Here is a 27031-nt window from a genome sequence, read left to right as displayed (position 1 = left end):
TTCCTTCCCCACTCCAAATTCAACCAAAAAGAACAAAGGTGGGATTAATAAAATGTTTATAATTATTATTTCCCACTTAATACTCAACCTATAGAAATAATAGTTACAAACCCATCCCACTATTACAGCCCATTCCCACTCCTAAGCCCATTCCCACTAAAAAAAGACTCTAGTGGCTTAAAAAAAAAAAAAAATCTTATGTACTCAAAACCTAACTCCCTTTTCATTTTTTTTTTTTTTCAGATGCGCCTCCCTCATCTCTCTTTCTCTCACAATCGATCTCAACTCTTGCCTCCCTCTATCTCTCCCGACCTCACCTCACCTCACCTCCCATTCCCTTTCCCTCTCACTCACTCCCTTTCTCTCATGACCTCATCGTTTCATTTATCTTCTTTTTTCTTTCACAAAAGTATATCGTAACATATTTTTCTGTCCTTTCTCCTTCCTAGGGTTTGGATTCGATGGCGAAGAAGAGAAAGTCGAACGCCATAACCGGAGCCCTCATCACCAAGTTCTCTCTTGGGCTCACTGGTAAGCGCTTCAACCCGATGCATTTTTATTTCCCTTTTTCAAATCAAAATGTTTGTAGAGGAAGATGCCAAAAACTCACCCTTTGTTTATTTTTTTTGTTCAGGTTCTTTTCCTAGGTAAATGTCAATGCACTTATGCTGCCTTATGATTAGATTTGTTTTAATTTGATTGGAAAACTTGATGCTTGTATTCCAGTTTCAGCTTATTGTGATTTCTTTTATTTATTTATTTATTTATATTTTTAGCTATGTCCTTGATGCAATGAGGGTTGTCAATGAGTCAAATACAATGTAGTTTTTGGGGTTTTGGATGCCTGTGTACTATTATTTGTGTTACTCTGTTAAAACACTAACAAGCTTATTCATGTATTTGCATTACTGTGTGCTTTCGAGATTGATCTCTTCATCTTATAATATTTTGCAATTTGGAAAAACATGATGTGGCAGTGAGTTCCATTATTTTATTGCTTTGTGGAAAGGATATGGTTTTTTACTGCTTTATTGATTTTTTTAGTTAAATGGAAGAATTCATTTGCTTTTTTTTTTCTACTCAATTGTAGGAGGATTTTTATGTGCCTTTGAACAATATGGGAAATGGAAATTGATGAAATAAGGAAGAAGAGAGGACATGGGTTGTGCTGAATGTTCATGTGCAGTTGATCCTAATGATGTTGTCCTCAATATCTTGCAATGCAGGCACAGGTTGTTCATTCTATGCGAAGCAATTAATGAGTAGAAGTTTTAATTTTATCATATATCAGCTTTCCTTCCTTAAGTGTAGGCTGCAATGAGCTGATTTGATTCGGTTTGTTTCAAGCTGCTTAGTGTGCAGGTGATAGAAGGACTACAATGAGCAAAGTAAAAAAAATGAAAGGTTTCTATTTAATGAGGTATGCATCTCATTAAACAACCTCCATTCAGGACTGCAATGAGCAACCTCCATTCAGGTTGCTCATTAACTGACTGAGCAACCTCCATTCAGGTTTCTATTTCAAGCTACTTAATTCTTTCTTAATTAAACAATTTAAAGATGGAATGTCATGCCTTCACACTCACTGTTATTGAATTTCTTATCATATCTTGCAATGTTATACTATAAGATTGATAATAACAATTTACTGTTATTGGTAAGGATGAAGACATTTTATATAACTTATTGGGTGAATAAAGTTGTTACAATTTTCATCACTATCTCTGTTTTTTTTTTTTTTTTGTGAATTGTAGGATGTAAACTTGGAAGGTTGTGAGGAAAACAGCGGGATCTAGTGCTCTAAACACCAACAAATGCAAATGTCCATGAGTTGGTGATAGCTCTAGTGTAAAGTAGATTATTTTTTTCTCTGTATACATTGATCTATATGTTTTTGGCAATGTGGGGGTTCTCTATTTATGAGGGTCAGTTTTTCCCTTTCGGTTGTATTCTTTTGTAAATTGGTGTAAAGAAAACTTATGAATTCCTGCATGGAATGAGTTGTAATGTAGGATTTAATTGACATTGTGTTGTGGTCTGACTTTGTGCATAATTCTTGTTGCAATGTAAGTATCAACAAGCACCATTGGAAAATAATAGGGTGGGAAAAGGGTTTGCAAATAGCCCAGAACTGAAAAACTGCAGTTCAAATAGCTGCAATTTTAATTTGGTGGCAAAATGCATTTTGAATCCTAATTAATTAGTCACCAAAGTCCATGGAGATTGTTTAATAATATAAATGTTCTACAAATTGAGTAACTATATGCAACATTGGTGGAGGCAGAACTTGTCAGCAGAAAAGTACAGTTTTGGTCTATAAACTCCACCATTCCAAAAAAATGGTTTGCTTAGCCACTTTGCCACCCCATTCTGAACAACCATCAACCTAAAGGTGACTGCAGGGTGGCAATTTCTAAATCACAACCAATGATAGTGATTGCTGCAGCAATAGCTAACAGAAAAAAATAGTGATGATAAGGGGGAAATGGTGTAGTGTGTCTCTATTGTTGTGTGGGTGAGTGTGGCTTTCTTCATCAATAGATGAAACCTCACATTTTATTATAGAGACCTCAATCACCTAGGTCATTAGTGGCCCAATACCATTAGGATTGTAACTTGATTTGATCTTTATGATTGGATATGATATCAAACCGTCATCTCAATATTTCCCTGTTTGAATTTTGAGAAGAACTTCCATATTTCTCCATGTGATTGATACCACATGACATCGATCCCTCCCCTCTCTCATTGGCTGTCTCTTTTCTCTTACTTTTTTTCTCTCATCTCTTGTCTCCAGGAACGGATTCAGAAATTAAAATTGAGGGGGGGCTAAAAAAACTTTGACGGTACGAGAAAATTTCATTAATAAACATAAAAGATACACCTAGTCAAGGGGGGACATAGTCCTAAGTGCATTATATGTTCTTCGAACATTATCATATTCATTAATATATAGGATACTTCCATATTACTTGACGTAATCTTGGATCACGTTCAAGAACGCGCACTAGTGCAGATGAATAAGGGTCGTTTGTCTTCTTAAAATAAGAAAGAATATTTTTTCTTCTCTTTGAAATTTGTGGATGATCCGGCATTATAAACTAGAACATAATATTGGTAATATATTATAAATATGATATGTAAGAATATTTTACAAAACAAAATCTCACAATAGAAACTTATTTTACTAGCAACATATATGCAACTAGAATTTAATATTGAAATTTAGAGCTTACTTGGTTTCCAAATTTGCAATTTCAATAATTGAGATTGAGCTTAAAAGCAATCTCACATTCCCACATCAACAAATTACACGAGTTTTCCTTGAATTCTTGAACAATTTGGATAATAAAATATTAATTATTATTTAATTTTACAAACATTTAAGAGTAAATTAGAAATACTACAACTATTGCATAAAAATTGAATCTCTAAATCCTTAAATCTCTAAATGGTTAAGAGAATAAAATATAAGAGGGACCAATGATGGATGGAAAGAGGAGAGAGACAAATTTAGGAAACTTTTTTTTTTTTTTTCATTGAGTGGGCTGGGCAAAAAATGTAGGTGTAATATTTTATTTTATTTTAAATACGGGCTGAGGCATCGTGTCTCTGTTGTTGTGTGGGTGAGTGTACGTGGCTTTCTTCCTCAATAGATGAAACCCTCACATTTTATTTGTAGAGACCTCAATCACCTAGGTCATTAGTGGCCCAATACCATTAGGATTGAACTTGATTTGATCTTTATGACTGGATATGATATCAAACCGTCATCTCAATCTTTCCCTGTTTGAATTCTTCCCTCATAAGGACTCCACATTCTGTGCAAGTCTACGACGCTTAAAGTTGAATATAGGCTGGAGGTGCAGAAAATGAACGAATGGAAACACATAGCATGTTGATTTTACTGAGACAATGAATATGCCTGGGATGTGACCAGGAATGTAAGCATGAAAATGGTGCTAGAATTTACAGAGAGAATTGCAGAGTGATGAGGGAAGGAAGAGAGAATGAGATCACGAGAAAGGCATGCTGTACTGTGCAATGCATACACCAGCAACCATATATTCCATTTGCAAATTCAGTTATACAAAACGACATAGCATTGATCCAATAAGACCGATGCCACACATGAGCCTATGAGCTCTTACAGCAAAGCAAACATCACCCTATGAGGCAATGCCACCTAAGCAATGACAATCTGAATTAACTAACTAAACAGACAAGCTTAGTTATCAGGCATAAGCCTTAATCAACTCTAATACTCCCTTCTAAGGCTTTGACTGATAGCACTCCAAGTTGATTCCTCAATTCACAGAATCTTTCTCTAGGAAGAGCCTTGGTGAAAATGTCAGCCAATTGCTCCTCACTCTTGCAATACAGTAATTCAATTTCTCCTTCATTAATGGCATCTCTAATAAAATGGTACTTCCTCTTAATATGCTTTGACCTCTGATGAAAAACAGGATTCTTAGTCATAGCTATAGCAGATGTATTGTCACACATGAGTGGGGTTGCTTCCATTTGTTCCTCACCAAAATCATGTAACACAAATCTCAACCATATGGCTTGAGTTGTTGCTTCTGCAGCACTGACATACTCAGCCTCTGCTGTTGATAGAGCCACACTGTGTTGCTTCACAGATGCCCAAGAGAAAGCTCCACTTCCAAATGAGAATGCATAACCTGAGGTAGACTTCATGTCATCCTCATCTCCTCCCCAATCACTGTCACAATACCCTATTAGGACTGCAGCAGTGTCTTTCTTGTATTGGATGCCAAACTCCAAAGTTCCCTGTATATATCTCAGCACCCTCTTTGCTGTGCCAATGTGCTTCATTGATGCACAATGCATGAATCGAGCTAAGAGACTTGCAGCAAACATGATGTCTGGTCTTGTAGCTGTCAAATAGAGTAAACTTCCCACCATTTTCCTGTATTGTTCTTCATTAGCTGCCTGGCTTCCATCATCCTTCTTGAGCTTATCAGATGTTGCTAGGGGTGTAGAGACAGCCTTGCAATCTTTCAAACCAAACTTTTCTAACAAACTTTGAGCATACTTCTTTTGATGAATGAAGATGCTCCCTTCTAATTGGATTACACCAATTCCTAGAAAATGGTGTAGCAGTCCCAAATCAGTCATCTCATACCTATTCATCATTTCTGCCTTGAATTCTTCAAGCATGTTCATGCTACTGCCAGTGTAGACTATATCATCCACATAGAGTGAGACAATGAGAGTTCCCTGGTTTTCTTTGTTTTTAACATAAAGGGTAGCTTCACTAGGACTCTTCTCGAATCCACACTGCATCAGGTATGTGTCAATGTTGCTGTACCAGGCCCTTGGTGCTTGCTTTAGACCATAGAGAGCCTTGTGCAGCCTATATACCTTGTCTTCCTGGCCTTTAACAGTGAAGCCATCAGGTTGATCTACATACACTTCCTCTTCTAGCTCTCCATTTAGAAAAGCAGATTTGACATCCAACTGATAAAGCTTCCAACCCTTTTGAGCTGATAAGGCAATTAAGGTCCTAATAGTGTCAAGCCTTGCCACAGGGGCAAATGTCTCATTGAAGTCGATCCCTGGTTTTTGTGTATAGCCTTTGGCTACTAACCTAGCCTTGTGCTTCTGTATTGATCCATCAAGGTTGAGTTTAGTCTTGAATATCCACTTTACACCAACAATTGGTTTGTTCCCTGGCCTATCAACCAGCTGCCAAGTTTGATTCTTCTCAATCATTTCAATTTCATTTTCCATAGCCTTCTGCCATGCCTTGTCTTTAGCTGCTTCAATATAGGTTTCTGGTTCCACAATGCTCATTTTACAGTGAGCAAATACCTCATCTAGGCTTCTCCATTTCTTTGGTGTTGAATCATAAGTGCTTGCAGGGTCAATTTCAGTTTCTACAGCATGTGATGTAAGTGAGGAACTAGGACTTGGATTAGCATTAGGGGATGCAATTGGATTGAAGGGACTCTGTGAAGTTGGACACAATGCATCATGCTCAGATTCAGTTTCTGCAGTATGGGAGTCATCTTCATCACTCCAAGGTACAGATATGTATTCAGTGGACTTTGAATCCCAATTCCACATTGCAGACTCTTCAAAAATCACACTTCTAGAGACTATCACCTTATTGCTCTTGAGATCAAACACTCTATACCCTTTCTCTCTGGTTCCATATCCAACAAACACTCCTTTCTGACTTCTATCATCCAGCTTGTGTCTCAGTTGATTAGGAATATGTGTATAACACATTGAACCAAAGATTCTCAAATGCTTCACTCCTGGCTTCCTTCCACTGAAAACTTCAAATGGAGTTTGACCAGTCAAGGCTCGAGTAGGGCATCTATTTAAAAGATACACAGCAGTATTAACTGCTTCCCCCCAAAAATAAGTGGGTAGTTTCTTCTCTTGCAACATAACCCTTGCCATCTCCATGATTGTCCTATTCTTCCTCTCAGCCACTCCATTCTGCTGAGGGGAATAAGCAACAGTAAGTTGCTTTTCTATTCCAAAGTCTTCATAGAACTTCTCAAACTCCATTGAGGTATACTCTCCCCCTCTGTCACTTCTAACTTTCTTTATTTTGTAACCACATTGAAGTTCCACCATTGCTTTAAACTTTCTGAATAGAGTAAATGCATCTGACTTTTGTCTCAGAAAGTATACCCAGCACATTCTTGATTTGTCATCAATGAATGTGAGGAAATACTTGTTTCCTCCCAAGGTTTCTGACATTGGTCCACAGACATCTGTGTGAACCAATTCTAGCAAATCAATGGCTCTAACAGTCTTCCCTTTATCAAATGCTTCCCTGTGACTTTTGCTCAAAGCACATCCTTCACAGACATGCTCTCCTTTTGTGAGTTTTGGTAAGCCAATCACCATTGCTTTGTCCTGCAATTGCAGCATGCTCTCGAAATTCAAATGACCAAGTCTCTTATGCCATTTCCAGTTTGAACCAGTCACTGTGGCCCTCTTTGCCATCATTGGACTTATGTCCTCGAGTACAAGTGGGAAACACCTATTCCCTTTCATTTGAACTGCTGCCACAGGAGCTTTCATGCTCTTATCTTCATAAATGGTCACCATGTACTCACCAAAAACAAGCCAGTAACCATGCTCCACCATTTGTCCAACACTGAGAAGATTTTCATCTAATCCTGGCACAATCATGACTTCTGTGATATACCTTGTTCCTCTCTTGGTTTGCACAGGCAAGACTCCCTTCCCAGTTGATTCCACAATGTCTCCAGTCCCCATTTTTATTTTGCATTTCATACTTCTGTCAATATTGATCAGAAGTGACTCATGACTAGTCATATGGTTGCTGCAGCCACTATCAAGATACCAAACACCTTGCTCTTTCTCCACTGAGGCTTTGTGGCATGCATAGAACATTGTGGCAGGTTCATGGACTTGATTTGCATAGTTAGCAATCTGTCCCTTCTTGTGTGGTTGATGGCAATCCTTCATTACATGCCCAAACCTGTCACAATTGTAGCATTTCACCTTTCCTTTAAACCAGCACTCTCCATAGTGAACCTTATCACAAACTTTGCATTTTCCCTTCCCAGAGTCACCTCCTGGTCTCAAATTGGATTGAACCTTGTTGTCCCATTTCTTTGGTTTTCCCTTCCAGCTTTTGAAGTTTCTTTTTCCCCCATCATGGTTGTGAGGCTTTGATTGATTGTTCTGTCCTTTGAAGCCAACATTCATACTAGCAAAGGCCCTTTCCACCTTCTCATCATCTTCCTCATGCCTGCTTAGCCTTAACTCATAACTTTTGAGAGAGGCAAACACTTCATTTACAGACACAGAATTCAAATCACTAGTCCTTTCGAGCACCACACACATAGGATCATAAACTTTAGTTACACTGATTAAGACCTTCTGCACCATTCTTTGTTGAGTCAAGCATTCACCATATTTTTCCATTTGGTTAGTTAAATCAAAGAAACGAGTAGAATACTCAGACAATGCTTCACTCTCCCTCATTCTCATGTATTCAAATTCTTTTCTCAAACTTTGCAATTTAACAGACCTGGATTGTTCATCACCATGATATTCTGTTTGTAGAAGATCCCAAGCTCCTTTGGCAGTGTCTTGGTTGATAATCCGAGAGAAAATCTCTTTGGATACAGCCCCTTGAATGATGCCCAATGCCTTTGCATCTTTCATATTCTGCTCCTCCATGTAAGCTTCCAGTTCATCTTCCTCATCGATGCTGGAGTCTCCTTCCTTCTTAGCCTTCTCCTTCTTCTTCCTTGCTTCTGGGATTGTGATCCCTTTTTCTACTAACTTCCAGATGCCATGTGACTTGAATATGGTCACCATGCGCACCTTCCAGAACTCATACTCAGTACCATCGAAAATGGGAGCTCGTAGCTCACCACTCCCAGACCCAGCCATGCCTAGATCTAGATGGATTTGTTCCTCTGTTTCACTCAAGCTCACGCACACAGTACACGCCCAGTTCACAGAACCAACCTGGGCTCTGATACCATGTTGATTTTACTGAGACAATGAATATGCCTGGGATGTGACTAGGAATGTAAGCATGAAAATGGTGCTAGAATTTACAGAGAGAATTGCAGAGTGATGAGGGAAGGAAGAGAGAATGAGATCACGAGAAAGGCATGCTGTACTGTGCAATGCATACACCAGCAACCATATATTCCATTTGCAAATTCAGTTATACAAAACGACATAGCATTGATCCAATAAGACCGATGCCACACATGAGCCTATGAGCTCTTACAGCAAAGCAAACATCACCCTATGAGGCAATGCCACCTAAGCAATGACAATCTGAATTAACTAACTAAACAGACAAGCTTAGTTATCAGGCATAAGCCTTAATCAACTCTAATATAGCAACCCTAGCTAGTTGCCTCTTCGTTGCATCAAAGGGTTTTCACATCTAACCTAGCTATTAAACTCCAATATGCACATAACACTTGTGCAAAACCTCCATTAACGCCAAGAACGAAGCTCCACCCCTGCATGATATATGATCGAAGATTATAAGATTATATTGAGGGTCAAGTTGCTTACTTTTAGTCACTTGAGTTAGTCAAGCGTATGTTTTTTTTTTTTTTCTTTTTTCTTTTAACTGTTTATTTGATGAATTATAATGACTTCCAAATTGAACTTAATCGACCACGAAAAGAAAACATTATATATGCCTTTATGGGATCTATATATAACTTGTTTTCTTAATTTCATTTTTAGTAGATAATTACTTGTGTATATAACGTGCTATTTAATTAGGTCATGTCAATTTAACATTTCTGTTTTTGTTAAACTTCAGATATTTATATATGATCATGGTATTCAAAAGAGGTTCGATGGGGAAGAGGATTTGTAACCAGACAAGGAAGTTATTAGCTGGAGTTTCCTGTATTACTATGTTTCTCCAATATTACTACCAAGTATTAAGAATGTCCTTGTTGCTCACTCTAGATTTGATTGGCAGCAAGCTCGCCGCCTCCATTAGGGAAGAATGTGCCACAGTTGACAACGAAATTTTTCATTATATTTTCACATTCTACCGCCTATCAAGAATGTTGTTATTGCTCACTTTAGATTTTATTGGCCGCAAGGTGACTATGATCTCAATTAGAATACGGATGCGAAAGTACAAACAAAAACATTCCGAATTACAAGGATATCAGAGCAAAAGCAGCAAGTGGTCCACGGAACTCCCAGAAGATATGATGCAATTGGTTCTACAACAAGCCCAGCTATGCATATCGGATCACCGGCAGTGTGGTGCAGTATGTCATTCTTGGCGAGTGGCTGTTGCTAGGTCAAATACAAGCACACGCGGCGGTCATCTTGCTTCTCATGAATTACCATGGCTTATGCTATGTTCTCCTTACTTTGTCCTCAAAGATCATCGCTTTTTAAGTCTAAGTGACCAGAAAATTTACAAATCAAATCCCACGAATTATATAAATAACATTGAATGTGTTGGGTCAATTGAAGAGTGGTTGATCATGGTTGACAGTATTTTTCGACGTCCTGAGGGTTTTATGAATTCTAGTGTTGACGGCATCGCCTTCTTCTTGAACCCAATATCAGGTGCTCGAGTCATGCTCCCATCACAATCCACCATTCCATCCCATGACGAAAGCAATTGTCCTAACTTCCTCCTTAAAGTAAAAGCCTCTCCAGCACCAACAAGCCAGCACTGTGTTGTGGCTGCACTTTATTTAGGAAATCACTTGGCTTTCTGTAGGCCTAGTGATAAATCATGGACCCTCATTGATAGGGGGAGGGCTAGAAAGCTCGAATTCATTGATATGGCAATAATTGAAGGGAAATTATATGCTGCAACTTGGGATGCATCACAGTTTATAATGGTATTTGACATCCAAAATGCCAATGGCAGCTCTCCTAGAGCTAAAAGGTTGGTTATAAAAGGTTTTAAGTAGAGTAAGAGAAAAAATAGAAAAGAATGAAAAAGAGATAACAGAAAGAGAGAGAGAGAGAGAGAGAGAGAGCAGTATTGAAGAATAAATTTATCTCATATGTTTTTGTATATACAGTAGAGTCTATATATATAATTGATAGGAGTATTCTAGAGTCTACAAGAAATAGTTCCGTTACAAGATATTTTTACAATGGGTATGAAATATATGTGGGCTCAGTCATTATCCACACTCTTATTGTGGGAATATTCTGATGAGCTGTTCTGGATGCTTGATGAGCTGTTGTGGGTGTGGTGAGTGATCGTTGGATGGGTGTGATGAGTACTTTGTGGGTGATCTTTTGTGCAATGCTGAATATTATTATCATCCCCCCGCAAGCTGATGCGAGGAGGTCGAGTGATCAGCTTGGAGCTCAATTCTTTGAATCGTGGGGAAGGTAGACCTTTGGTGAATATATCAGCAAGTTGAGCAGATGATTCAAGATGACGAATGTTGATAGACATGCTGGTAAAAAGTTCCCGAATGAAGTGATAATCAACTTCAACATGCTTGGTTCTAGCATGGAAAATTGGATTAGCAGCCAAGGCAATTGCACTGATATTGTCACAGTAGAAGAGGGGAGGGTGAGTGAGATAAATGTGAAGATCCCGCAGAAGAGAACATAGCCAAATAGCTTCAGCTGCAGAATGAGCAAGAGCTCGATATTCGGCCTCGGTGGATGAGCGAGCAACTGTAGGTTGCTTTTTGGCAGACCAAGAGATGAGATTGTTACCAAAAAAGATGCAGTAACCAGTGGTAGAACGCCGATCTACTGGACAACCAGCCCAATCGGCGTCCGAATAAATGGTGAGTGTGGGAGTGCCTTTGGTGAAGGATATGCCATAATCAGGAGTGGATTTAAGGTACCGAAGGATTCTTTTGACAGCTGTGAGATGGGGAGTTCTGGGATTGTGCATAAATTGGCACACTTGGTTGACAGAGAATGCAATGTCAGGACGAGTCCATGTGAGATATTGGAGAGCCCCGACAATGGAACGATAAAGGGTAGGATCAGAGAGAGGGTCACCAGTGGAAGTGTCTAATTTAGCAATGGTGGAGGGTGAAGGGAAGGGTTTGGCTTGAAGCAGAGAAGTTTTAGAAAGAAGATCAGTTGTATATTTAGACTGACAAAGAAATAAGCCAGAAGAATCACGATGTACCTCAAGGCCGAGGAAGTAATGAAGGGGACCCAAATCTTTCATGGCAAATTTGGAGCTGAGGAGAGAAATCAGATGTTGACAGTAGGAGGAAGAGCTGCCAGTAAGGACTATGTCATCAACGTACACCAAGAGGAAAGTAACAGAGTGATCAATCTTGATGAAAAGAGATGGATCAGCTATAGAAGTTTGAAAACCCAGAGATAAAAGCCCATTGTGAAGCTCTTCATACCAAGCCCGCGGGGCTTGTTTAAGCCCATATAGGGAGCGCTGAAGCTTGCAAACATAGTGAGGCTTGAGTGGATCTTGGAAGCCAGGGGGTTGGACCATAAAGACATCTTCATGGAGATGCCCATGTAAGAATGCATTAGAAACATCAAGTTGGGAAATAGGCCAGTCATGTTGGACAGCTATGGAAAGAATGACCCGAATGGTGGGGGGCTTAGCAACTGGGCTGAATGTCTCAGTGTAGTCCACGCCGGCTTGTTGGTGAAAGCCCTTGGCGACCAAACGAGCTTTATACCGCTCTATAGACCCATCAGCTCGTTGCTTAAGGCGAAAGACCCACTTGCAGCCCACAAGATTTTGAGTGGGGTTGGGAGGAACTAAGGTCCATGTGGAGGTCTGGTGCAAGGCTGCAATTTCAGTGTTCATAGCGGCCATCCAATTGGGATCCTTAGCAGCTTGATGATAGGTGGAGGGTATGGGAGGAGATGATTTGGCAGAAAGGAGAGCGGAAGGGAAAGGGTGACGAGTGGTAAAGGCTTTGGGCTTATAGATGCCGTCTTTGGCACGAGTTTGCATTGGGTGAGTGTTTGTGGGGCGGGGAGGGGAAGGTGGAGGGGAATGAGATTGAGATAGAGGAGTGGGCAATAATGAGGTTGGAGAGGAAGTGGAATCAAGAGCAGAGGAGGAAGAAGAGTTGGAAGGAGAGTGTGAAGAAGGAGCTGGAGAAGAAGGTGCTGGTATTGGAGGTTGCTGGAAAGCGGGTGGGAGAGGTAAGGCAATGGGGTGATGTAGAGGGGCAGGAGAGTATGTAGTAGGAGCAGGTGGAGCGGCTTTAAAGGGGAATGAATTTTCATCAAAGACAACATGACGAGAGACATATACACGTCCGGAAGATGGATCAAGGCAACGGTAGCCCTTTTGATTGGTACCATAGCCAATAAATATACACCTGCAGCTGCGAAAATCAAATTTGTGATGTGAATAAGGCCTAAGCCAAGGATAACATGCACATCCATAAGCTTTGAGAAAGGTGTAGTCAGGAGTACAATGAAAAAGTTTTTGAAGAGGACTGATATTTTGGAGAGAAGAGGAGGGCAATCGATTAATTAGATAAACTGCTGTGTGAGCTACCTCTACCCAATATTTGAGAGGTAGTGAAGACTGGGCAAAAAGGGTGCGGGTAAGCTCAATAATGTGGCGATGTTTTCGCTCGGCCATGCCATTTTGCTCGGGAGTGTGGGGACAAGTAAATTGCTGAGCAATACCATGGCTAGTTAGAAAGTTGCGAAAAGAGGAACTGGTGTATTCACCACCATTATCACTCCGCAAAGCTTTAATAGGAAGGTTGAATTGTTTCTCAACTAAAAGTTTGAAGTGCTGAAAAAGTTTAAATACATCTGATTTGGAATGTAAAGGATAGAGCCAGGTGAAACGAGACCAATCATCAATAAATATTACGTAGTATTTAAAACCACTAACAGAAGGTATTGGGGCAGGACCCCATACATCAGTGTGTATGATTTCCAATGGAAATGAAGTGGTACTAAGAGATTTAACAAAAGGTAATTTTCCTAGTTGACAAGAAGAACAAAAAAAAATGGTTCTTGGAATGTAAAGCCTTGAGCTGATGCTGGGAGAGAAGGTGTTGCAGTGTGGAGGAAGATGGGTGGCCAAGACGTTGATGCCAGAGAGAGGAGGAGGCAGTTGTGCTGATGAAGGCTGTTGGAGATTGTTGATGAGGAAAAGACAATCGAATAGGATAAAGGTTGCCATCAGTAGGGCCCTGAAACAGAACTTTCCCCGAAGGAATATCCTTGACAATGCAACCAGAAGGAGAAAAAATCAGCAAACAGTTGTTATCATTAACAAATTGGTGGACAGATAATAGATTATGGGAAATTGAAGGAACATGTAAAATGTTAGTAAGACTAAAGAGAGAGCCAGAGTTGGAAGAAAGAGCTTGAGAAGAGCCAATATGGTGAATGTCCAAACCTTGCCCATTACCAACAGCGACTTTGTCGGAGCCGGGGTAAGCCGAGTGAAGAGAGAGATGAGAGAGGTCGTTGGTGATATGGTTTGTTGCACCGGAGTCAGCATACCAAACTGTGTTGGAAGATGAGGTGGGAGGGGTAGGGTGAGTTCCAGAGGTAGCAACCATGGCCTGAAGTTTGGAGGTTGGAACTCTGCCATGGAAAGCATGGTTCATGCGATGATAACAGTTAATAGCAGAGTGATTATTACCATTACAGATTTGGCAACGAATTTTGGTGGGATTGGAGTTGTTGAACCGAGATGGAGGGTGAGGTCTGAAGAAGGAAGGAAACGTGGACTGATTTTGGGGTGGAAATGAGGTTTTGGAAAAAGAGGGCTTGGGTGGGTGGTGGTAAGAATGTGGGCCACGGGTGTTTCTATTTTGTGAGGGGTTGGGCCTATTTTGAGAAGTGATGGCTGAAAAGGCTTGAGTGCGAGTGTGGACTTCTGGTGTAGGGAGTAGGGCTGTGGTCCTCTTTGCAACTTCAATCTCCTCGCTGAGGAGAAAACCATGGAGTTCATCAGGATTGAGGGGTTCAGCACGAACGCGAATGGAGGTAGAGAATGCGTCATAATCAGGAGGAAGACCGTGAAGAGTGTGAGCAATAAGGTCAGAATCGGACAAAGGTTCACCAGCAGCTGCAAGAGCATCAGAAATTTCTTTGATTTTCTGAAGATAGTCAGTCATGATCTGGTCACCCTTTTGCATATTTTGAAGCTTGCTTTTGAGTTGAAGAATATGAGATCTGGTGATTGTGGCAAACCGACGCTCAAGGTTAACCCATAAACCTCGAGCTGATGTAGATCCAACGGTGTAGGAAAGAACTGACTCAGACAATGAAGCATTGAGCCATATTCTACAGGTACGGTCTTTTTTGACCCATTGTGTGTAGGCTGGGTTTGGATCTGTGGTGTTGGGTAGAGATTTGGGTGGACAAATGTCAGTCCCATCAATAATACCATACATATCATAATTTTCGAGGATTGGAGTAATGACTGATTTCCATAAGAGAAAATTTGCGGTGGTAAGTTTAATGGGTATGAGGGTGGCTATGTGTTGAGGAGAGATAGAGGATTGGAGAGATTGGGAGGTAGTTTCAGGAGAGGTAATGATGGGGCTAGGAGATTCTGCTTGGTTAGGCATTTTTGGATCTGTGTGCTGTAAGGCAGTGGCTCTGATACCATAAAAGGTTTTAAGTAGAGTAAGAGAGAAAATAGAAAAGAATGAAAAAGAGATAACAGAAAGAGAGAGAGAGAGAGTGAGAGAGCAGTATTGAAGAATAAATTTATCTCATATGTTTTTGTATATACAGTAGAGTCTATATATATAATTGATAGGAGTATTCTAGAGTCTACAAGAAATAGTTCCGTTACAAGATATTTTTACAATGGGTATGAAATATATGTGGGCTCAGTCATTATCCACACTCTTATTGTGGGAATATTCTGATGAGCTGTTCTGGATGCTTGATGAGCTGTTGTGGGTGTGGTGAGTGATCGTTGGATGGGTGTGATGAGTACTTTGTGGGTGATCTTTTGTGCAATGCTGAATATTATTATCAGGTTATGCTTCCTCCCATGCCAGTTCCTTCCCATACTGTGACAAGGAATGGTCTCGTGTCCGACTTGGATCTTGAATGTATATACCTATCACAAGATTCTACATCAAAAGAGTTGTTTATGATTTTTCGTAGGAGTATTTTTTCCCAAGAGGAAGATCCAATAATTCCTTGGCATACACTCATTGGTTATAATTGCCCGAGCCTGCCACAGAATGCCGGATTTCGGGTGTTCAAGCTGAAGCATAGGAAGAATGGTCCTCGATGGGTAGAGGTTGTCAACCTTGGTTGTCGAACATTATTCATCACCAATTCCGACAGCAAAGTCATCCCTGCAGCCAGAGGCTTTAATCGTACCCATAACACACTTCAAGCAAACTGCATTTATTTTGCTTTCGAGATCCAGTGTGTTGCATCACCGTCAAGTGGGTACGATGCTGGGGTGTTTTCCTTGACAAAAAAGACCATCCGACGCTATGCGTTTTTCAAGGATCATTCTCGAACGCGATTTTGCGTTAGACCTATTTGGTTCACACCAAGTCCTTGACGTACAACTTACTTAAATTAATCTGCATGCGCGCTTTTTTAATATCGATCTATGTATTGGATTAGTTCATTTTCGTTTTAATTGGATTGCTGTATTGTGTCAATCTACTATTTCTTTTATTTTCTTCTGGATAGATCTTCAAGTATTTTATCAATTAGAATATTGTCTTGATGTGGAGGACTTTAATTAGAGAGGTAAGAGGCTAATTCAGATATTCTAACCATATATATAATGCTTGCATTCTTTATTTATTTAACTGACAAATCTGTCTCTTTGCTGCTCGATCTTACCTTGGTCAATAAGGAATTTCAAGCCATCACCCTCTATAGCTTTATCTGCAACTGCAGGGCAGTTATGGAAAGGGATTACGGTTGCTCTGTACGTGTCCCATGTGTATAGGGATCTCAGTTTGGGATTAATTTCATAGTTTTTGTAGGCCTCATGATCCTGTTACCTCTTCTATGGGCTAGGGTTTCACTCCATGGGCTTCCACCTTGGGCTTGTCACCTTGGGCTTGCGCATGGCCCCTTGTCTTGCTAGGGTTTGCATGGCATGCATGCGCATGCATGGGCTGCCATCTTCCTCCTTGCGTGTGGCTTTTGGGCTGCTAGGGTTTGGGCCCATGCATGTGCATGCATGGCCCACTTGGTTCGGCATCCCTAGGGCCCATGGGCCCTACACTTTTGACTTCCCATTTTGCCCCTCATTTCCATTTGAATTCAAATTCATTTCTTCCCTCCATTCATTCCCATGGATTTCCACCACCTTCTGGAAGCTTCTGGAACCTTGAAAAACATTTCCTGGTGCAACTAGGATTTCTTGGAAATGAGAGATTCCTTATCCGTTTCGACTTCTCGTAATGACCATATTGCCCCTGGGGTCTCCTAGTGTCACTAGGACTCCTTTCCCTAGTTGGGTTAGGTTTCCTAGTTCTGTTTCTCGGGCAAGAGCTGTGACCAAATGAAGAAAATACCAATTTGTTCATCAAATTTTGTTTACCAAATAATGTGACAATGTTTCATTGAATCGTAACATGATTCATAGCTGGATCCACTCTGATCCCATTTATTTTCAACAAATAAAATACTGATAATCTGATACATTTGGTCATGTACCACCCATGACTCACCTACCATCAGCATGTTCTGGTTTGTAAATGTGATTGCAGTGGCTTGTCCTGGTCGTACTTTTGCTTCACCTTCTTTCATTTTGTTTCTATAATCCATTCATCTTCTAATCTTCTTTATGTTTCTATAATGCCTTAGTGGGTGGGACTGTAATTGAATCATTGATTGCCGCGCATTATCTCTTCCTAAAATATTATTAATTACGTTAAAAATTGGAAAAGGGTTAACTTTCTGCGCAGCCACAGAGCCGCCATTACCACTAACTCTCTTTACTCTGTTTTCTCTATCCTTGTGTCCCTTCATGATAAGTCTCTGTAACCGATGCTAATTATTTCTCAAAACACATTAAAAAGGAGCCCAAGAACCAAGCAATCCTTTAAAGGCAGCGTAACAGCTTCTTCCTCTATCCAATCATTACACATCAATTTCATCCGTACCATCCCACATATCATATCAGATAGAAAATAGAAGAAGAAGAGGAATCATCATCAAAACCAATTTAATTTATAGCCCCATTACCCAATGCACTGTTCTTAATATCTTCTTCTACTACTACTACTACTACCATATATATATAGGTGCTGTACTTTTCTCTCAAATATACACTTTGTATGACCAGATTCTATTTTACTAATTGGGTCTAGCTCTTACTCTCTCTTGGTTGGTGGGTGTGATTAGTAATTAGGCATGGTGGTGGTGAATATCAGAGAGTTGGACATGAACAAGGACACCAAAAGAGTGGAGGACTTAGAGAGAAGGTGTGAGGCTGGTGGTGGATCAACTTCTCAAATGTCTCTCTACACCCATCTTTTGGGGGATCCCATTTGCAGAATCCGCCACTCACCCTCCTTCCTCATGCTGGTCAGTACGTTTCTGTTATTTTACACTTAATTTTCTTGATTAATTACCTTTTATGTAGTCATTAATGGGTTTCTTATATATATATATGATCATAATTAACAGGTGGCTGAAATGGGTCCTGCCAAAGAAATCGTTGGGGTCATCAGGGGTTGCATCAAAATCGTTTCTTGTGGTAAAAAGCTTGGAATGTCTAGCAATGAAGATTTTGATCCAAAACCCATCTGCACCAAACTCGCTTACATTCTTGGCCTTCGAGTTTCTCCATCAATCAGGTATCTTCATCAAGTAATGCTACATGTATCACATTTGTGTTGAGTAATGCTACATGAATTACATTTGTGTATTGTGAAGCACACATACCAGTGAGACCCTTTTAAGTAGGTTTATAGACAATGTAGTACAAAAATGTGATATTGATGGTCGAAAAATTCAATTGCCCATGTAGAAATGCGTTACACAATATCGGTCCAGTAATCCAATTGCTTGGTTATGACATGGTTTAATTTTGCAGGCGAAGAGGCATTGGTCTAGAGCTTGTTAATCGCATGGAAGAGTGGTTTCGAAGAAATGGTGCAGAGTACTCATACATGGCCACTGAAGTTGACAACAAACCTTCCCTAAACCTCTTCACCCAAAAATGCAACTACACCAAATTCCGTACCCCTTCAATTTTGGTCCAACCCGTCTTTGCTCACCGAGTCAAAACTCACCACCGAGCCACCATCATCAAACTCAGTCCATCAGAGGCCGAGACCCTCTACCGCCGCCAATTTTCCACCACCGAGTTTTTCCCTCAGGACATTGATCGGGTTGTGCAAAACAAGCTCAATCTCGGCACGTTTTTGGCTGTGCCAAGTGGGTTTTCATGGGCGGGTCTGGACGGGTTTCTGTCCGACCCGCCTGAGTCGTGGGCGGTTCTGAGTGCATGGAATTGTAAGGAGGTATTTACGTTGGAAATCAAAGGCGCGTCGCTTACACGGCGTTTGGCAGCGAAGGCTACGCGCGTGGTGGACAGGGCGTTCCCTTGGCTGAGGATACCTTCAGTGCCTGAGGTTTTCAGGCCTTTTGGGTTGCTCTTTCTGTATGGGTTGGGAGGGGGAGGCCCAAGCGCGTGTAAGATGGCGAAGGCGCTTTGTGGCCACGCGCATAATATGGGTAGGGAATTGGGTTGTGGGGTCGTGGTGACGGAGGTGGCCAGCCAAGAACCGTTGAGGTTAGCTATACCGCACTGGAAGAGACTATCGTGCGCAGAGGATTTGTGGTGCATCAAGAGGCTGGTGGAGGATTATAGCGATGGGCCTCTTGGGGACTGGACCAAGTCTCCTCCTGGGCTTTCGATTTTTGTTGATCCAAGGGAGTTTTAGACTTTTAGTCAAGGAGATAAATTTTTGTAGCTTTAAAAATACATAGCAATAGCCAATAGCAAATGGAAATGTTATTTTTGGGCTCTGTATTTTTGTATATTTTTCATTGGCAATGTAAGTAATGCAAGTGAAAAATTTCATTGGCAATGTGACTAGTGTTCAAATCATGTGACATGTCATATCATGGAGTGAGCTTTGTTGTATTAATTGTCTTACTAAATAATTTGGTAATTTGGTATATTATATGGGTTGAAATATTGAATTACACTTTACACTCCTCGGGTATAGATTGTTTTTCACTTTGATACCCGATATTCAAAACGTTTCAATCTGAAACCTAAAGTTTATGAAAATGTGCCTCTTCTGTTACTTTTTCTGTTAATTTTGACTGCATATAACATGTGTGAGATTCATTTACACTGATGTTGACAATAAATTTATGTTACGTGGACAAATAAAATAAACCAAATAAATAAAAAAGAAATTAGAAAAATACAGTTAAATTATTATATATTAAAAAAATAAAAGATAACATTAAAACTAAATATAAAAATTATCTCGTTCATCCCTACCTCACCCTCCTCCCGGCCTCATCTCTTTCTTTCCCAGTTTTTTGTTTTTTCAAGTTTTTAATTGATTTTTATTTTTTTAACCTATAAAATTTTAGCTGGCTTTTTAATTTTTTTTTTCACAGTATAAATGAATCTCACACATGATATATGCAATCAAAATTAACAGAAAAGTTAACAGAAGGGACACATTATAATTTTTATAAACTTTAAGTTCCATATTAAAACGTTTTGAATATCGGGTACCAAAATGAAAAATGACATATATTTGAGAGATGTAAAGTATAAATAGCCCTATTATATGTTATTATCATATTATGAATTAGGAACATACGTTTAACTATGATTGTGTTTTTACTTGATCAATAATTCTGATAAATAATACGACCATATAATATGTTAAACTATCTAACAAGAGAATATATATAAGTACTGGAGTCAGAATTCTTGACATTTGATCACCAGTTACATTCTCTAGTTATCATTTTCTCACAACCTCTGAATTCTTCTGCAAATACAACAGATACTCTTCTTCCATACCATATGTACTTCACTTTCGCTCAATTAATAGACAACCAGTTTCTTAAGTTGCTAAGATCATAAAGAGAGGACATACCCGAAAATTTCAAACCTATTTTTGTGTCGATTAATCTACTAAGAAACCGAATGCCTTCTATTTCTGGAAGGTGTGGATTTAACCTCTTCTGGATTAGCAGAACCAAGACTCCCAGATGAATCAGAGCCACTATTCTCTCCTTGTCCCCCTTTGCTTGAAAAGAGCTTTGCAAAGATCTTCTTTGACTTAAGCAACCCTCTCATTTTACTAACTGCTGCCTTGTCAACACTGCTTTTACTATCTAAATTCCTCTCACACCCTCCCACACCATTGGCCAACCTTAAGGAAGCTAACTCCCCCTTTAGGGCCCTAAGCTCCTCAGCTGAGGCCACTGCATCCCAATCTTCCTCAGTGTTGGTTGTTGCAGACCTGGAACTCCCATGGGATCCATTGTTTAAGTCCTTCATGCCTTTAGGTAGGTCAGGAGTGCTGCTGCCTGATGAGGCAGCAGCCCTGACTTGCTCAAAAAATAGTACCTGCACAACTACACGCAATGGGAGTCTCTCATTTTGCACAGCGTGCATGCACGCATCAACTGATAGCTTTTTGCAGTCCATCAACTTGCATATCCTCTTCCTCTCACTCTTGCTGATTCCTGGGTGCTCCTGCATCAAAGAAGGCCAAAGTGTGAAAAATTTAGCACCAACAACAACAAAATACAACACAAAAGCACTCGGAGAAAAGATCTTTTATAGCATGAACTAGTCTTTGATGAGAATACAACCAGAAAAAGAAAATTTTTGGCACCTAGTTTGCACAGTAAAATGAAAAAACTTGCATGACGCCATGAAAAGACCAACTTAATGTCTATTCAGAGAAAGAGAAATATCGAGAATCTCTTACCTTAAGATACATGTCAATGGCTCGGTAAAGCCCATCATGAGCAGGGCGAGAGAAACCTGACACCATCTCTGCAAGATCAACAAACTTCGACAAGGGTAGGTTGGGATCCTTAGAAATTTCAGCAAGATACCCATCTATCAGTTTTGCCACCATCAACTTGGAAGCATCTGACAAGATCCCTGGCCTTCTCACCTCCTGAAGCTCATGGCCTTCTTCTAGTGAATCAATCTCTGCACTCTGGTCTTGCCTTAGGAACTCTTCTACTATTTTTTGGACAGCACTAACATCATATACTGTAGCTTCCCCTTCTGCTGCTCGTATCAAAAGATCATTTACAGAAGCCTCCTCTAGTTGCTGTCCTATTCTCCTGACAAGCTCTCCCTTCGTCATTTCTCCAGAGTCCACAAATATAGCTGCTTTCAACAGTTTGAGCAAGAAACTACAAGAGACACTGCCTTTCTCTGCAGGTAACAGCCAGACGATTGCATCCACTGCTGATCGATGCTTTACCATATCTCCATACTGGATCATGCCTTTACTGAAACTTGGCAACCTTCTGTAAGCATAAGCTTTCAAGGCTTCTCCTATCACTTCACTGGAAAGTATTTCTTTAGTTTTAATACTAGTTAGGACACGCTTGTATAAATCAATCTCAAGCTCGCACAATTCCTCAACCCACCAGTCCTTTGGAACTGGACGGTTTCTGACACCACTCCAATTTGGATCATTCCCGTTTTCCTCAGGGATCTTCTTCCGGTTATAGGTATAGGACCAGTCAACTTTTGAAACATCAACACAGGCCTTGGTAGCTATAGAGTCAATGCAATGACTGACCAACTTCAGTTCCTCAGATATCAATAAAAGAGACTTTGTAGTCTGAAGAACAATGATTGAATCCTTCCAGCTCCGGAAAATGCTAGAGCTAAGGAAGACATCAATCTTGTAAATGAGATTCCCTTTCTCGATAGACTCATGCATTCCCAAATACTCAGCCGCACATCGAGACACAACAACATTGTAAGCATTGAGGGTAACAGTCATGCCATAACAAAACTTGGCACATATCTCAAAGGCAGCAGGGCCACCGGGAATGTCAGAAATGTAAACTTCGCCAGTGTTTGATTCATTAGTGTTTGCAACCAACTTCTGCAAGCGGGCACTCTTTGATAGAAGAGGAAACTGCACCAGATTAGCACTCTTATCAGTGTCACAACTCACAAGACAAATATCTGTAGCTGCACAGCATATTGACAGGTAAACTTTGAGATGCAACTGAACTGTGTTGAAATTGCCAACACTATAAGTTCTTGAGTTTCAAAGTTGACATTAGCATATATATCATGCTCAACATCTTAATCTATCAATGCTCTGTTGGTCTCCATAAAATCATAATAAATTGTCAAGTGATAAGGTATTTATCAAGTATCAATAAAGTAGTTTTAAATTAATATTTTACACAGTCCTACCCAGTACCAAATAAATGTGTAGTTTATCTTCATGAAACAAGTTTCCTATAAAGAAAAAATCTTATGAAACAAGAAGTTGAGCACATACATATTGCTTATGAGCCTTACAGAAATCATGAATTGTTCCTATCAGTAAACTCAATAAACACCTATTTTCTCTAGCTCATGATTTTGGTAGCTAAAATATCTGTATTTGTTCTGGGAATCTGGTTGCTTTCAGAAAAGAGCACAATAACAAATTCTTGATGATGGATTGCTGAACTTGAAAAGATTCAGCATGCAAGGCATGTAATTGGGGAGCCATGTATTTCATTATGAAAGGAACAATGGCAAGAGGCAACAGTTATTGGCAGTCCTCATACAAGATACCATATAAAGCAAAATAAAACAGATCACTACCTTATGTAGATAAAACTTTGAATCTCCAACATTAACAATGATGTCTGTTGCCAAATCAGTAGCCACATATCTGCACATGCAAAGGTTCTTTTGTGTTTTTAAGAACTCTCAATATATAGATATGACTGAAAAATAAAAAAACACTAATAAGAAGACCTAGGTACAATTACAGCTGGCAATAAGCAACCACCTAAGTTTCATGGAAAAGTACCAACTTCAATTCATAATATATCTTCCACATAGTTCAATATACAAATGGCTATAAAATCCCTCCTTTAAAAGGTTGATAGGCTATAAAACTTACACCGTCACAGTCCGAACAAGATGTTCCAATGATCAAATAAACCTAGACATCTTAAATCCATATTTTTAACGAATATGCTGTGAACTCATAATACTAAAATTCAATTCATTTCCCTCGTATACTTATTCCTATATTATAAATTATAATATGGCTTTAGCAAGATATTTAATTGGCATTTTTACATTTTGTATGCAATTGACACAACTTTACCATTTCCCACTGTTTTTATACATATTATTCTGGTTCAGTTAACTTATTAGCTTGCAGTGAGCTTCTTCTGTCAATTAATGAACAACCATCTCATCTTTTAACAAATTATTTATTCACATGAAAATAACAAATAATGTGAGGTGATCTACATTGCCTATAGCCAAGAATGGATGTTACCAATGATTCTAAGGTTTCAAAAAAAGTTATATAATTAGAGCAAGTGACAGATTCAACAAAAATATTTTATTTATTTATTTCTTCCCTTGTATATTTAGAGGGAGAAAAATGGATCCTTCCCAATTAAATTCAAGGTTCTCATAAAATGGGCTCACTAAGAGAATTAAGTTTTCCTTTGCTTAAGAAAACAAAAACAAAAATCAAGGTTGATATTAAATCATAGAATGAGGACAATGTTAAGACAATAGAATGGGAGAAATGATTAGTAACCAAAAAAGGACAAAACTTTAAAGACCAATCTTTTGCAACAACCAAGGTGGCTGCTAAAAATGAGCGGACATAGGCATTATCAATGAGAAGACAAACCCAATTCTTTGCTCTTATGAACAGAAAAACCAATTAAAAGTCTTACATATTATTCTTATAGGCTTATGATATGCTTTAGACACAATAGCCAGAGAAATCATTCAAATTGATAATTGAGGAAAGAGCATAGTTTACACAGAAGGCCATAGAAGATCTCACCTAACATTGTTACCATCAGTCTGAAAAGAATCCGGCTTTGATCCAAGTTTCATGAACTTCATCTTGGCAAGCAAAAGATCTGCTTCTCCTCTACTTCTCCAAAACAAAACTCCCCCACTACTCAACCTGTCACTGCTTGATCAAACACTACACCATAACCACCCCCACACATCCCCAATAAGAATGCATCTCAATCGAGGAAGAATTGCAGGAAATGGAAAGGAACGCACCAGGAGTGGGGAAATGCAACCAGCTTCCTGAGTTCAAGAGAGAAAAGAAGGATCTCAAAGAGGAAATGGATGGATATATATATATATATATATGCAGGGCAGAGTATGACCGAATCTTGACAGGGACCGAGAGAGTCTAAGAGATAGGGAGAGAGAAAGAAAGGGAAAGAGAAGATGGGGTTTGTGCAATTTTTTAAGAAAAGGTTCTCTTAAATGGCAAGAGAGCCAAAGAAGAGGGTGTTTCCTTGGTCGGCGGCAAAGCCCACGGAGTCCGGGGCGCACCAAGTCAGCCCAGGGGACATAGGCAACAGACTCTCAACACTAAATAATTATCAAACACCCGAGACACTCACAAGCACAAATCTGACTCCACCACACTCCACCACTATTTCTTAATCTTTCTCTTCTGATTACTCTGTTTCTTTGTTTTCCTTTTTAAAAGCAAATTAAAGATTCATGCCACCAAGACCCTCTTGACGCCTTTAAAGCTTCAAGTTCCAAACCCAACATGTACACATCAATAACATTTATTTTATAGATTATTTTTTACCGTTGAAGTTTGAAAACCTGCAACTGAAAACAGCATCTCGGTATCAGTTGAAGAAACCACCAAAACGGTAGACAACAAGCATCTCTTTTTATTTGGGCAAAGTATGGGAATAATGAGAAAGATCACAAAATAAAGTTATTATAGTAATGGACAACCAAACATCAACTACCAACCAAAAAATTATTACAAAATTGAACTGAAATCTGAGGAATCTACCAGAATATATCGCAGAAAATCTAGTAAAATAATGAGGCCAAGATCATATTATGCTGTATAAGTAAAAATCTCCAAAACCCCACATGAAGAAATATGCATATAATCTAAAGACAAGGCCCCTAAAGCCACTCTCCGTGTAAACCCCAACAAAACCCAAGACCCATTCATCAAATCTACAGAGCTATACAAGATTACCAAATAGTATCATGCACTTGCAAGTTGAAAATAAAAAACCCCAGTTCGAGTTTGAGTGCAAATAGCCAAAACCAAGCCTAGAAAAATCCAAAAACAATACCATAACCAAGGTTAAGCAAAACCCACAAAGAAAGTGGAGTGAGAGAGGGAGAGACAGACATAAAGAGAGAAAATTGCTGAGCACAACTCACCCTTTGCTTCAAGAATCAGGAGCTCAGAGTTCAGAGGACAGTAACATAAACCAAAGAGCGAGGCTAGCTATTGCACACGCATTGAAGTCTTGAGAACCAAACCCACCACCAAAAAAACAAACTTTCACGAAACTCAGAAAAACCAAAAGGGCTTAAAAGAAACACAGCTCCTCAAAAGCACCCATCAGAAAAATGAGCTGTTTTCTGAGCTCCACAATCCAAATCCAAAGTACACCCATGTCCCAACAACATCTGAAAAATGAAAATCACACTAGCAAAAAAGCAAACTTGCTAGGAAATGTATGTTTCAGTCTTGGTAGTACCAAGCACAAACACTTTTCTTTAGCACAAGAAATATTTTTCCTTTAGTTAGGCTACTTTAATTTTGGTGAGGAAAAAAGTAGGAGAGATTCATTGAGTTTTTTGGAGGTGGCATTAAGAGACTCACTCACTCACTCACCACCTTGCACAGTAAAGCACGCCAAAACTGACACACTATGCTTTCCATAACGCGGACTCCTCCTATTAAATGACCCATGCGTCGTCCTAATTAAACCCACAAGCCCATAACCATAACCCGGATACTATATTGTATATTCATCATGTGTTCATGTTCAAAGTGACATATAGTATGTACCTTTGAACATGAACATATGATGGTATATGAGCTCCTAGTATAGTATGTACTACATAGACTCATAGTTGTGGTATCAGTTCATCAGAAATCTAATGGTGATGTTCAGAGATCACAAAAGCAATTGGTGACTAGTCAGTTGTCAGTATTTAATTTGCCTGAATTCTTTTGGGATGGACTGAAATTCAAAATTATTTATCAAAACAAAAACTTCCAAAATGATTGTTGTTTTCTATATATTTCTTTTTAATGTAGGGAATAGGATCCCAAGTTCCAAACTTGTGATATTCTTCAACAAAATTGAGAAAAATATTTTTAGACCAATAGTTAGTCTATCTATTTGTTTATATATTTTGGTTGTAATAGTAATTTTGATAATTTTCCCAATGGTATGAGTAGTACTAGAAATACTAATTATCATCTAAACTTTATAAATCAAAATTAATGTGACAGTTTTTTATTTATTCATTTTCTAGCTCACACTCAACTTCATTTATTGACATTGTCATTTACCACATCAGTTAATAATAAGTGGTGCTTTTAGTACTAAAATA

At 39.3% G+C, this 27031-nt stretch overlaps 2 protein-coding genes and 1 long non-coding RNA gene across 7 annotated transcripts; 2 read left to right on the top strand and 1 right to left on the bottom strand.

The window, feature by feature from the left end:
* Window positions 1-261: 261 nt before the first annotated feature.
* On the top strand, window positions 262-2022 carry LOC147276604 (uncharacterized). Of its 2 annotated transcripts, XR_015123993.1 has the most exons (5): window positions 262-531; window positions 635-647; window positions 1091-1232; window positions 1348-1512; window positions 1755-2022. It is a non-coding gene; the product is annotated as an uncharacterized LOC147276604 (long non-coding RNA). The 2 variants fall into 2 exon arrangements; XR_015123992.1 differs by lacking the exon at window positions 635-647.
* Window positions 2023-17814: 15792 nt separating this feature from the next.
* LOC147276603 (putative N-acetyltransferase HLS1-like) lies at window positions 17815-19352 on the top strand. 2 transcript variants are annotated; one of them, XM_086255175.1, is made up of 3 exons: window positions 17815-17988; window positions 18091-18260; window positions 18500-19352. In XM_086255175.1, the coding sequence occupies exons 1-3, from the start codon at window positions 17815-17817 to the stop codon at window positions 19350-19352; spliced, it is 1197 nt and encodes a 398-aa protein (XP_086111301.1). The 2 variants fall into 2 exon arrangements, with proteins under 2 accessions (XP_086111301.1, XP_086111302.1); XM_086255176.1 differs by having other exon boundaries at window positions 17827-17995; window positions 18086-18260.
* Window positions 19353-20265: 913 nt separating this feature from the next.
* Window positions 20266-26281, bottom strand: NPY2 (Phototropic-responsive NPH3 family protein). 3 transcript variants are annotated; one of them, XM_086253438.1, is made up of 6 exons: window positions 25844-26281; window positions 25242-25264; window positions 24462-24718; window positions 23246-23315; window positions 21381-22559; window positions 20266-21142 (listed from the first exon to the last, which is right to left on the bottom strand). In XM_086253438.1, the coding sequence occupies exons 3-6, from the start codon at window positions 24521-24523 to the stop codon at window positions 20576-20578; spliced, it is 1878 nt and encodes a 625-aa protein (XP_086109564.1). In that variant the 5' UTR covers window positions 24524-24718; window positions 25242-25264; window positions 25844-26281; the 3' UTR covers window positions 20266-20575. The 3 variants fall into 3 exon arrangements, with proteins under 3 accessions (XP_086109564.1, XP_086109563.1, XP_086109565.1); XM_086253437.1 differs by having other exon boundaries at window positions 24462-25264; XM_086253439.1 differs by lacking the exons at window positions 24462-24718; window positions 25242-25264; window positions 25844-26281 and having other exon boundaries at window positions 20267-21142; window positions 21381-22615; window positions 23246-23276.
* Window positions 26282-27031: the final 750 nt, after the last annotated feature.

The sequence above is a fragment of the Dryas octopetala genome, chromosome 8 (assembly GCF_963921425.1).
Source record: "Dryas octopetala chromosome 8, drDryOcto1.1, whole genome shotgun sequence".
In the NCBI taxonomy this organism is placed as follows: domain Eukaryota; kingdom Viridiplantae; phylum Streptophyta; class Magnoliopsida; order Rosales; family Rosaceae; genus Dryas; species Dryas octopetala.
Note: the sequence above shows the minus strand (reverse complement) of the source record. Positions and strands in the feature narration are given on the sequence as shown.

What these genes read in the sequence shown, in the direction of transcription:
- LOC147276603 (XM_086255175.1), top strand. Translation starts at nt 17,815, where the DNA reads ATGGTGGTGGTGAATATCAGAGAGTTGGACATGAACAAGGACACCAAA. An exon ending in CACCCTCCTTCCTCATGCTG is followed by an intron (nt 17,989 to 18,090) that starts GTCAGTACGTTT and finishes CATAATTAACAG; the next exon opens with GTGGCTGAAATGGGTCCTGC. An exon ending in CGAGTTTCTCCATCAATCAG is followed by an intron (nt 18,261 to 18,499) that starts GTATCTTCATCA and finishes TTAATTTTGCAG; the next exon opens with GCGAAGAGGCATTGGTCTAG.
- NPY2 (XM_086253437.1), bottom strand. Translation starts at nt 24,523, where the DNA reads ATGAAGTTCATGAAACTTGGATCAAAGCCGGATTCTTTTCAGACTGAT. An exon ending in ACTGATGGTAACAATGTTAG is followed by an intron (nt 23,316 to 24,461) that starts GTGAGATCTTCT and finishes TTGCATGTGCAG; the next exon opens with ATATGTGGCTACTGATTTGG. An exon ending in CCATTGACATGTATCTTAAG is followed by an intron (nt 21,143 to 21,380) that starts GTAAGAGATTCT and finishes TCTTTGATGCAG; the next exon opens with GAGCACCCAGGAATCAGCAA.